General features: G+C 54.4%; 1 protein-coding gene across 3 annotated transcripts; it reads right to left on the bottom strand.

Annotated features, from left to right (window-relative positions):
- Window positions 1-250: 250 nt before the first annotated feature.
- On the bottom strand, window positions 251-11,697 carry ltb4r2b (leukotriene B4 receptor 2b). Of its 3 annotated transcripts, none has more exons than XM_069188652.1 (3): window positions 11,401-11,697; window positions 3,748-5,066; window positions 251-971 (listed from the first exon to the last, which is right to left on the bottom strand). In XM_069188652.1, the coding sequence occupies exons 2-3, from the start codon at window positions 4,513-4,515 to the stop codon at window positions 648-650; spliced, it is 1,092 nt and encodes a 363-aa protein (XP_069044753.1). In that variant the 5' UTR covers window positions 4,516-5,066; window positions 11,401-11,697; the 3' UTR covers window positions 251-647. The 3 variants fall into 3 exon arrangements, with proteins under 3 accessions (XP_069044753.1, XP_069044752.1, XP_069044754.1); XM_069188651.1 differs by lacking the exon at window positions 11,401-11,697 and adding an exon at window positions 7,322-10,235; XM_069188653.1 differs by lacking the exon at window positions 11,401-11,697 and adding an exon at window positions 7,189-7,306.
- Between the last annotated feature and the right edge of the window lie 782 nt (window positions 11,698-12,479).

Here is a 12,479-nt window from a genome sequence, read left to right as displayed (position 1 = left end):
TTAACACTGCACTGAGAGAGAGGGGTTCATACAGACACACTGACTGATTGGACACTCCAGTACATTAACACTGCACTGAGAGAGAGGGGTTCATACAGACACACTGACTGGACACTCCAGTACATTAACACTGCACTGAGAGAGAGGGGTTCATACAGACACACTGACTGACTGGACACTCCAGTACATTAACACTGCACTGAGAGAGAGGGGTTCATACAGACACACTGACTGACTGGACACTCCAGTACATTAACACTGCACTGAGAGAGAGGGGTTCATACAGACACACTGACTGACTGGACACTCCAGTACATTAACACTGCACTGAGAGAGAGGGGTTAATAAAGAGACTCCTGCAGCTTGTCAGTGTGGGACACTCCCTTCAGACTAAAGAGACTCAGTTTATCCAGCCTGTCAGTGTGGGACACTCCCTTCAGACTGAAGAGACTCAGTTCCTCCAGCCTGTCAGTGTCCCTTTAATCCCAGAATGCATCTGGGTGCTGTCCTCATTTTTAATATCATGGTGACTGAAGCTGCACACAGTATTCTGATTTTCCAGTGCACTGTGCTTGCGGAGACCTCACGAATCTCCGGTGAAATTAACAGTCCGATGCTGGCCCGGTCCGGTCTGGCCCAACTCGGCCCTACTTCCCCTGCGAGGTGCTGGTGGACGAGTCCGCCTCCCTGTCCTTCAGCGAGTCCAGCCCCACCTTCTCCCGGCTGGCCTGGCGGCTCAGCCCGTTGTCGGTGCGCCCCCGGTAGGTGCCGGAGTCCGGCGCGGTGCCCTCGAAGAGCCGCGCCATGAAGCCGAGCCCCGCCTGGTGGATGTAGCCGCGGGCTGCCACCGAGTAGAGCACGGGGTTGGCGCAGGAGCTGATGAACGCCAGCGAGGAGGTCACGGCCCGGCTCGTTTTCCACACGTGGTCCAGTCGCGTCCTCGCCGGCTCCTTGGACAGCACCGCCGCCACCTGCAGGGGAGCAGAGGGTGTGTTTACCGCTGGTGCCACCAGAGGGCAGTAGCGTGCGCCTGAGACGCTGTGCTACGGAAGTTTGTTAGATACTGTAACAAAGGCCCCGCGTGAGGGAGGCTCAGTGGTACAGCCATCAGCATCACTGTCCCACAGCGCTGGGGCCCTGGGTTCAGTTCTGGACCTGGGGTGCTGTCTGTGTGGAGTTTGCATGGTCTCCCAATGTTGGTGTGGGTTTCCTCCGGGTGCACGGTTTACTCCCACAGTCCAAAGTGGAACTGGTGTGTTGTGGTAGGTTAACTGGCTTCTGGAAAACTGGCCTTGGTGTGAGTATGTGCGTGAGTGTGTGTTTGTGTCTGTGTGGTGTGAGTGTGTGTCTTTGTCCGTGTGTCTGGTGTGAGTGAGCATGTGTATGTCTGCGTGTCTGGTGTGAGTGAGCGTATGTACGTGTCTGTGTGTCTGGTGTGTGAGTGTGTGTCTGTGTCTGTGTCCGTGTGTTTGTGTTTCAGGTGGGGGTGAGTGTGTGTGTGTGTGTCTGTGTTTCTGGTGGGAGTGAGTGTGAGTGTCTGTGTTTCAGGTGGGAGTGTGTGTGTGTCTCTGTGTCTGTGTTTCTGGTGGGAGTGAGTGTGTGTGTCTGTGTCTGTGTTTCTGGTGGGAGTGAGTGTGTGTGTATCTCTGCCCTGTGACGGACCATCCTTGTGCCCTTTGTTTCTTGTGAGAGCCTCCGGCTCATCCCCCCTGAACTGGATAAAAAAGATGGATGAATGTATAGAAAGGATAGGCTGTCCAAAAAAAAGGATGGATGTACAACAGGTTACTTGTACACCAAGGCATTTCCACTGCAGCACTGGCGGCCTCTAGTGGCGACACTACTGTCACTGCAGCCCAGAGGCACTCTGCCACCACACACACGTAGTGAATACAAGATCTGTGCTAATATTACTACTAATACATAGATATGGCTAGAACTAAAAGTCTTTACAAATTCATTTATGAATGTACTTATTGTTCCTATGGGCATAGCACACTAATATTCATTGACTGCAATCCCAGACACTATAGATCACTGCGAAATGGTTAATAGGAAGACGACCTTAATTACTTCCAGACTTCACACACTCGGTATTGATCATTAATGAGTGGGCACTCTCTGGCCCTGTTGATCACAAATAGGTGATTAACATCCATCCAATTTCTAACCTCATCTTCCAATTCAGGGTCGAGGGGGAGATGGAGTCTATCCCGGCAAGCAAGGGGCACAAGGTGGGGGTACCCTGGACCGAATGCCAGGCTATTGCAGCACAGACACACACACTCACACCAGACACACACACACACTCACTCACTCACACCAATTTCTCCAGAAGCCAATTAACCCACCAGCATGTCTTTGCACTGTGAGAGGAAACACAAACACAAGGAGAACACGCAAATTCCACACAGACAGCACCCCAGGACCTGAACCCAGGGCCCCAGAGCGGAGAGGCAGCAAACCGAACCACCATGCTACTGATATTGCTGATTGGCCATTCCTGGCGCACAAATTGATCACTGAGAGGTAATCAATAGGGAGACAATATTAAGTACACTCGGATGATTGGACATTCTCAGGTACGACTGATCCCAGATGGGTGATCAATAGGCGACAATACTAATTCTGCTCTGTATTGATGACTGGACAGTCTCAGGCCCTATTGATCTGATGGGTGATCAATAGGCAGACGATACTAATTCTGCTCTGTATTGATGACTGGACTGTCTCAGGTACGACTGATCCCTGATGGGTGATCAATAGGCACACGATACTAATTCTGCTCTGTATTGATGACCGGACAGTCTCAGGCCCTATTGATCCCTGATGGGTGATCAATAGGCACACGATACTAATTCTGCTCTGTATTGATGACCGGACAGTCTCCGGCACGACCGATCCCTGATGGGTGATCAATAGGCACACGATACTAATTCTGCTCTGTATTGATGACCGGACAGTCTCAGGCCCTATTGATCCCTGATGGGTGATCAATAGGCACACGATACTAATTCTGCTCTGTATTGATGACCGGACAGTCTCAGGCCCTATTGATCCCTGATGGGTGATCACTAGGCAGACGATACTAATTCTGCTCTGTATTGATGACCGGACAGTCTCCGGTACGACTGATCCCTGATGGGTGATCAATAGGCAGACGATACTAATTCTGCTCTGTATTGATGACCGGACAGTCTCAGGCCCTATTGATCCCTGATGTGTGATCAATAGGCAGACGATACTAATTCTGCTCTGTATTGATGACCGGACAGTCTCCGGTACGACTGATCCCTGATGGGTGATCACTAGGCAGACGATACTAATTCTGCTCTGTATTGATGACCGGACAGTCTCAGGCCCTATTGATCCCTGATGGGTGATCAATAGGCACACGATACTAATTCTGCTCTGTATTGATGACCGGACAGTCTCAGGTACGACTGATCCCTGATGGGTGATCAATAGGCAGACGATACTAATTCTGCTCTGTATTGATGACCGGACAGTCTCAGGCCCTATTGATCCCTGATGGGTGATCAATAAGCACACGATACTAATTCTGCTCTGTATTGATGACTGGACAGTCTTGGGTCCTATTTATCCCTGATGGGCGATCAATAAGCAGACGATACTAATTCTGCTCTGTATTGATGACCGGACAGTCTCCGGCACGACCGATCCCTGCGATCGACAGGCAGACGGTCTCGAGGGCCGGCGGGGGGGTCCGATAGCGGCGGGCCGCACCTGGATGATGTTGACCACGTGGTAGGGCAGCCAGAAGAGCCCGAAGGTGATGACGATGGCCAGGATGAGCTTCTCGCTGCGGACGCGCCGGCGGAAGCGCGTGCGGCGGATGCGGCGCAGGATGCGGACGTAGCTGGCCACGATGACCGCGTAGGGCAGCACGAAGCCCACCACCGTCTCGAAGGTGTACTGGAAGACCACCTGCCACTCGCGCGGGTGGACGGGCACGCACACCCACGTGGCGTTGCCGCGCCCCGCCTCCCTGTTCACGGTGTCCTGGCGGAAGACCAGGGCCGGGACGGCCATGGCGAGCGTCAGGACCCAGAGGGCGGCCACCACGGGCGCCACCACCGCCTTGCGGTTGATGAGGTGCAGGCGGTGGGGCCGCACCACGGCCACCAGGCGGTGCAGGCTCATCACGGTGATGAGGAAGATGCTGGCGTACATGTTGGTGCAGCACAGGTAGAAGAGGCCCTTGCACATGGCGGTGCCGAAGACCCAGCTGCGCTTGGCCAGGTAGACCACGAAGAAGAGCGTGAGCAGCATCAGGCCGCCGTCCGCCAGGGCCAGGTGCAGGATGAGCAGGCAGGTGACGGAGCGCTTGCGGGCCCGCACCAGGATGCTCCAGATGACGAAGAGGTTGCCGGGCACGCCCACCAGGAAGACCAGGGTGAGGATGAGGGTGCCCACCGCCGTCGACACGTCGTTGCTCACGATGGTCTCGGGTTCGGGCGTGGGGCTAGGCACGAGGGTCTCGTTGGTGGCCATCTTTGGAGGGGCCCGGTGGGGCTTGGTGGCACTCAGCAGGGGCTCCAAGGGGCTCAGCGGGTCTCGGTTGGGCTCGGTTGGGCTCGGTTGGGCTGAGCAGGGCTGAGCAGGGCTGAGCAGGGCTGAGCAGGGCTCAGTGGCACTTGGCTGGGCTCCGAGTGGCTCAGTTGGGCTCGGTTGGGCTCGGTTGGGTTTAGTTGGGCTGAGAAGGGCTCACTGGCTCTTGGCTGGGCTCCGAGTGGCTCAGTTGGGCTCGGTTGGGCTCGGTTGGGTTTAGTTGGGCTGAGAAGGGCTCACTGGCTCTTGGCTGGGCTCCGAGTGGCTCAGTTGGGCTCGGTTGGGCTTGGTTGGGTTTAGTTGGGCTGAGAAGGGCTCACTGGCTCTTGGCTGGGCTCCGAGGGGCTCAGCAGGTGTCAGCAGGTCTCAGCCGGCTCAGCAGGCCTCACTGGGACTCGGCTGGTCTCAGTGGGATCCGGCAGGGCTCAGCGGAGCTCAGCGAAACTTGGCGGGATTAGGCAGAGCTTGACAGGGTGGTGGGGACGGACTTGAGCCTGGAAAAGCGAACACAGGTGATGTACTTGAACCGCTGTACTGAATGCGCATTCCAAAGCAGATGTAAGAGTGTTACAGGGGGGCCCCCGAGATACGCTGGGGTTCAAGGCCAGAAAGTCGCCTATAGTGGGGTGACTGATAACAGGGACCACCTGCACACGCGTGTGCGTGCACATGTATAGAGACGCCAGCGTCCCAGTAAATCCAGCCACAGATAAACCAACACCCAAGAACGACCGCTCCCCTCCTCCCATCCTGCCTCCCGCACACATCCGGCCTGTGAGCAGAACTCCACAGATCCTGAGCCGTGGGGTGCAGTGGTGCATGCTGGGACGCGCCTCGAGGCGGGCGCACTCAGCAGCTATCCCACGTCTCCCATCAAACGGACTCCCTCCGTGTGCCCTTCCTGCTGCATTTCGCAACCCGCTGTGCTTCCGGAGAGAGAGAGAAGCAGATTTACAGACCCAAGGAGATCAAGCAGTGAGACTGGAAACAGACCACTAGATCAGCGCTGGGGGGGAGGAACAGACCACTAGATCAGCGCTGGGGGGGAGGAACAGACCACTAGATCAGCGCTGGGGGAGGAACAGACCACTAGATCAGCGCTGGGGGAGGAACAGACCACTAGATCAGCGCTGGGGGGGAGGAACAGACCACTAGATCAGTGCTGGGGGAGGAACAGACCACTAGATCAGCGCTGGGGGAGGAACAGACCACTAGATCAGCACTGGGGGGGGAACAGACCACTAGATCAGCGCTGGGGGGGAGGAACAGACCACTAGATCAGCGCTGGGGGAGGAACAGACCACTAGATCAGCACTGGGGGAGGAACAGACCACTAGATCAGCACTGGGGGAGGAACAGACCACTAGATCAGCGCTGGGGGGGAGGAACAGACCACTAGATCAGCACTGGGGGGGAGGAACAGACAGGCACCCTTCCATAAACTGGGACAATAAAAAGCATGGACAGGAAGCCTGAAAGCTGCCAAGCAGCAAGTCCCCGAGTCCATAGCTGCGCTCACAGGGCTGGGCTCGCACCCTCATCCTCATCCTCCCGGCGCACAGCAGAGGATCGGGAAGGATCCTGATCAAGATTCCTCACTCAGTTCATTGCGCCGGCTGGCCTGCTGGTCAGAGATGAGCGAGAGAGGACCACAGTCCTGTCCAATACCAACAACAACCCCTCAGGACCCCCAGGACAGGCCAGGAGGCCTCCTGAGCCGGCGGCAGTCTGCGGCGGCCTCTCTACGCACCACAGCCGATGCCCCCCTGCGCAGGCAGAGCCCAGGAAAAGGACTCATTTGCTCTGCGGCATTCAGGGCATCAAGGGAATTAATGATGTAACCAACACCAGGACTGCAGAGAAACAGCATTACATCAGATAGCCCATGATGCCCCACCCCGCCCTCCCTGCCGGAAAGACCTACGCACACAGCAGGCTTCTGTCTGATCACTGATCACCGATCACTAATCACTAATCACTGACCATCAATCACCGATCAGAGCTGTCAGCTCAACACACGTGTCTATGACCCTGCAGAGGCACAGGAGACACAGTGAGAGAGAGGAGATCACAACATCTCTCAGGAATAAACACATCACAGGACAGGAGACACAGTGAGAGAGAGAGAGAAGATCACAGAATATCCCTCAGTAATAAACACACAACAGGAGAGGAGACACAGTGAGAGACAGGAGATCACAGAGAAGCCCTCAGTAATACACACACACACAACAGGACAGGAGACACAGTGTGAGAGAGGAAATCACAGAGAAACCCTCAGTAATAAACACACAAAATAGGACAGGAGACACAGTGAGAGAGAGAAAGGAAATCACAGAGAATCCCTCAGTAACAAACACACACCACAGGACAGGAGACACAGTGAGAGAGAGAGAAAGGAGATCACAGAGAAGCCCTCAGTAAAACACACACCACAGGACAGGAGACACAGTGAGAGACAGGAGATCACAGAGAATCCCTCAGTAATACACAAACCACAGGACAGGAGACACAGTGAGAAAGAAGAGCTGAAAGAGAAGCCCTCAGTAACAAACACACACCACAGGACAGGAGACACAGTGACACGGAGGAGGTAACAGGAGAACATTTACTCACGACCTGATATTCAAACGACCTTCTTTAAACCCCAAACCTCATCCTGCAGCTCAGCAAAGCCCCTCCAAGAGCTGGCTCCGGTACGGGGGCGCCCCCCTTCTCCCCAACTCTCGCACCCGACCAGCGGCCTCACCTGAGGCGGTAGAGGCTGCCTGCCTGGCGCTCCGTCGGTCCGTGCGGACGCTCGCGGACAGCGGAGGGGGTCTCCCCGGCCTGCAGCCCCGGCGGGGCCAGACGCTGTGCAGAGCCGCACCCTGCCCCGGCGCGGGGCGATCAGGAGCAGGAGGGAGGACTGCAGCATGCAAGCCACAGCACACAGTCTGGAGGGGGAAGTGTGCTCCTCTCTCCCCTCTCTGGGCTCACAGCGATCTGCTCAGGCCGAGTCGCAGCACGTCTGACTCCCTGACACCACACCCGTCCGCACACGCCCACGCACACACGCGCACATGCACAAGAGAGCACAAGCCCAGGTACAGAGACAGAACACACACACACTGACACAAGCCCAGGCACAGAGACAGAATACACACATACACTGACACAAACCCAGGTACAGAGACAGAACACACACACACACACACACAATCCCAGGTAGAGAGGCAGCTCAGACACACACACACACAATCCCAGGTAGAGAGGCAGCTCAGACACACACACAATCCCAGGTAGAGAGGCAGCTCAGACAGACACACACACACACAATCCCAGGTAGAGAGGCAGCTCAGACACACACACACAATCCCAGGTAGAGAGGCAGCTCAGACACACACACACACACAATCCCAGGTAGAGAGGCAGCTCAGACACACACACACACACACACACAATCCCAGGTAGAGAGGCAGCTCAGACACACACACACACACACACACAATTCCAGGTAGAGAGGCAGCTCAGACACACACACACAATCCCAGGTAGAGAGGCAGCTCAGACACACACACACACAATCCCAGGTAGAGAGGCAGCTCAGACACACACACACAATCCCAGGTAGAGAGGCAGCTCAGACACACACACACACACACAATCCCAGGTAGAGAGGCAGCTCAGACACACACACACAATCCCAGGTAGAGAGGCAGCTCAGACACACACACACAATCCCAGGTAGAGAGGCAGCTCAGACACACACACACACACACACACAATTCCAGGTAGAGAGGCAGCTCAGACACACACACACAATCCCAGGTAGAGAGGCAGCTCAGACACACACACACACAATTCCAGGTAGAGAGGCAGCTCAGACACACACACACACACACACACACACACAATTCCAGGTAGAAAGGCAGCTCAGACACACACACACACAATTCCAGGTAGAGAGGCAGCTCAGACACACACACACAATTCCAGGTAGAGAGGCAGCTCAGACATGTGCACGCACGCGCAGCTCAGGAATTTCACTTATTTCTGAGAAGGGAGAGAGAGAGAGACTGGGGCGTGAGAGGATCCAGGAAACCAATCCCCTGCATTGCTCACAGAGAGGTGGAGGAAATGAACTGACGGACAGCAAGGCACAGGACCTCACAGGCTGCGGAGAGACGGGAAAGATGCGGTTCTGGGGGTCCGGGGAAGGCAGGCGGCCGCTTCCTGCTGAGGTGTTCAGACTCAGCTCCAATCTGGCACAGCCCTGACAGCTCACACAACCCCGAGCACCGCCGAGCGGGAAGAGAACAGCTCAGCGCTTGCCCCTGTCCTCCGTGTCGAAATGCCGTGGCCAGGTGTGAGTAAAAGAGCCGATTGTGAAAGGCGAGACACTCTGACCTCACCAGTCTGCAAGCATGATGTAAACTGTGTTTGTCTCTAGGGGTGACACTAGTAGTGTCTCCAGTACAGTCAGGTGTGACAGTGTGTGTGTGTTGGTGAGTTCAGGGTGAGTGTGAGAGGAGAGGGACAGCAGTGACACTAGTAGTGTCTACAGTACAGTCAGGTGTGACAGTGTGTGTGCTGGTGAGTTCAGGGTGAGTGTGAGAGGAGAGGGACAGCAGTGACACTAGTAGTGTCTACAGTACAGTCAGGTGTGACAGTGTGTGACAGTGTGTGTGTGTTGGGGAGTTCAGGGTGAGTGTGAGAGGAGAGGGACAGCAGTGACACTGGTGGTGTCTACAGTACACTCAGGTGTGACAGTGTGTGTGTACTGGTGAGTTCAGGGTGAGTGTGAGAGGAAAGGGACAGCAGTGACACTAGTAGTGTCTACAGTACAGTCAGGTGTGACAGTGTGTGTGCTGGTGAGTTCAGGGTGAGTGTGAGAGGAGAGGGACAGCAGTGACACTAGTAGTGTCTACAGTACAGTCAGGTGTGACAGTGTGTGTGTGCTGGTGAGTTCAGGGTGAGTGTGAGAGGAGAGGGACAGCAGTGATACCGGTTACTTCAGATGTTCTATCCATTAGGTAATCAGCACATCAGTGTCTTCATCTTTTATTAAGTCAACCATTTCCAGGCCTACATTGCTATTTTTAACCCAGAGGTAATATTTAAAAGGATATAAGAGCTGTCAGTCATGTATAAGGAGTAAAACAGGATTTACCACATTCTCCTTCACTTTAGAGAAAGTGCTGATTTCAGGAACAGGTTGGGTAGCTTCCACACTCCCACCACCCTCTGTGTAAAGAAGAGCCTCCTGTCCTGACTGGGTGGGTCTCACCCAGCTGTGTCTGGAGAGAAGCCAGGGTATCGGCTTCAACAACATGGCCGGGCAGCTTGTTCCCCACCCCACCACTCTCTGTGTAAAGTACTTGTTCCACACTCTCACCACCCTTTGTGTAAAGTACTTGTTCCACACTCCCACCACCCTTTGCCTCCAGTTTTCATCCCCTGGTTCTCTGATTCCTGTTCCTGTTGATTCCTCAGAAGCCCATCGATGCAGCGCTGTTGGATAAACTCCAGCGTGCCAATGAATACTGCGCCAGTGCGGCCTGCGCAGGAGAGGGGCTGGAACTGGAGAGAGAATGGATTCAACTCCTTCCGCTGTCAGCCTGCTGGAGCCAAGAGTCTCCTCCTTCAGGAGAGACGAGCTTTAGAAATGTAGAAAGTCTTCAAAGGCTGGCGTGACCACCCCCCCCCCCCGACTCTCTCGCTAAGGCTGACGTGACCCCCCGACGTGACACACACAGGCACAAATTCTCACACACACATAATTGCATGCACAAACTCACACACATGGACACAGACACAGGCACAAACTCACACACAAACACATGCACACACACAAGCACAAACTCATACACAATCACATACAAACACACAAGCATAAATTCACACACACACAGGCATCCTCGATCAAACAGACACTGAGAAAGACAGATACACAGTCAGACACTCAGACAGTCAGACCAGACAGAAAATCAATCAGTCAGACAGACATTGAGACAGACACTCAGACATTCAGACAGACAGACAGAATCTCAGAAAGACACTCAGTCACAGAGATACTCAGACTGACAGAAACTCAATCAGACACTCAGAATCTCAGACAGACAGAATCTCACCCAGACACTCAGTCAGAAAGTCAGTCAGACAGACATTGAGACAGACAGACACAGTCAGTCAGACAGGCACTTAGTCAGATAGATAGACAGACAGGCAGAATCTCAGCCATATAGACATACAGAATCTCAGTCAGACAGACAGGCAGATCTCAATCAAATAGACAGGCAGACAGATCTCAGTCAGACAGACAGACAGAATCTCAGTCAGATAGAAACTTAGTCAGATAGACAGACAGGCAGAATCTCAGCCATATAGACATGCAGACTCTCAGTCAGATAGACAGGCAGATCTCAGTCAGACAGACAGGCAGACAGATCTCAGACAGGCAGAAACTCACGTCAGTTAGACAGACAGGCAGATAGTCTGGTATTCGGGCTGACAGGCGCTATCTTTCAGTCTGATTCCAGTGCGAGAGCCGTGCAGTTACAACACTTTCAGGACTGTCACCCCGTCACAGATCTGATGAAGGAGCTCAAAAGTGTTTTGTGTTTTTTGTTTTTGCCAAGAAAAAGAAGACAAAATCCAGAAAACAAAAAAGCAACGCCAATTACAATAATAAACAAAAACACCACAGAATTGTCAAACCCTACCGACAGGAAAGACCGGTAAAGCTGGAAGCGAGAGGTTTTTCTTAATCTTCTGTTGTTGTTTTTTTTTTTTTACCGTGAGAAACTCCCGCGCGAGCGCACCTTCCAGGACAGGCGCGAGACTTACCCCTCTGCCCGTCCGCCTGTCACGTCCGGCGGCTCGCGTGGGTCTTCACGTACATATCATCGCCCCCCTCTTCCTCCTCTTCCTCCTCCCCCCCCTCGGAGTGTCGTCGCGGTCAGGACAGGCCCCGCCTCGGCGGGCCCGGGCGACAGCGGACGGAGACGCCCAGGGTCCCCGAGCCCAGAAGAAGCCGGCTGGCGACGCCTGTTTAGATAAACGATTGAATGATTGCGCGATTACCAAGTGCGTGTCGGGCAGCAGGCTGCAGACCCCCCCATCCCCGGGAGAGTCTCCAGCAGGCCTCGCTCAGCATCTTAAACCCCCTCACAGCCCGCCCCTCTCCCGCCCTCACACGACAGGACTCCCCGGGAGGCAGCACACAGTACAGGACCCGCGGAAACGTAAACAAGTGAAGTAAACGTAAAGCAACGTTTCGGCTGTGGCGCCTCCTTCAGGTGTGGGTGCTGAGGTTGTGTTTCTTTCCTTCTGTCTCCAGCAGGGAAGAAACGCGTACTTGTTCCTCTACAGCCCGCTGCTTGCGCGACTCCAGCAGACAGGACGGCCGTGCCGGCGTGTCTAGGAGTTGGAGTTGAACACGTCGCGCCCGCTGTGGTCCCGAATTCACGAGCAGGCTGATGCAGTAACACACACTGAGTGCCGCACAAACGATGGAGGCACATTATACACTACACTGGACTGAACACAGCTGTCAACTTCACCTCACTGAACACACACTGTGCACTGTGCTGAACACGCACAGCGCACCTCAGTGCACTGAACATACATTCTAAACTACACTGGACACACACTGAACACTGCACTAACAGCACACCATACAGCTCTGTGCACTTAACACACACCTCAAGCTGTGGTAGACTATATGGTCTGCAAACTGTCAAGTGCATTCACTGAACACTCCCTGTTCACAATGGATACACACTGTACTGGACACATAAGAAACACTAAAGCCCACCCTGCCTCCCAGCCCTGGGGCCCAGGGGTCAGTTCCTGGAGTGCTGTCTGTGTGGAGTTTGCATGTTCCCCTCACAGGGGTTTCCTCCAGGTGCTCCAGTTTCCTGCCA

This window comes from Lepisosteus oculatus, chromosome 4, assembly GCF_040954835.1.
Source record: "Lepisosteus oculatus isolate fLepOcu1 chromosome 4, fLepOcu1.hap2, whole genome shotgun sequence".
Taxonomy (NCBI): domain Eukaryota; kingdom Metazoa; phylum Chordata; class Actinopteri; order Semionotiformes; family Lepisosteidae; genus Lepisosteus; species Lepisosteus oculatus.
This window is presented reverse-complemented; position numbering and strand designations above follow the sequence as displayed.

Excerpts from the sequence above, each read along its gene's own strand:
- ltb4r2b (XM_069188652.1), bottom strand. The coding sequence starts at position 4,515 with ATGGCCACCAACGAGACCCTCGTGCCTAGCCCCACGCCCGAACCCGAG. Across the intron at positions 972-3,747 it reads ACGTGGTCAACATCATCCAG|GTGGCGGCGGTGCTGTCCAA; the intron begins GTGCGGCCCGCC and ends GCTCCCCTGCAG.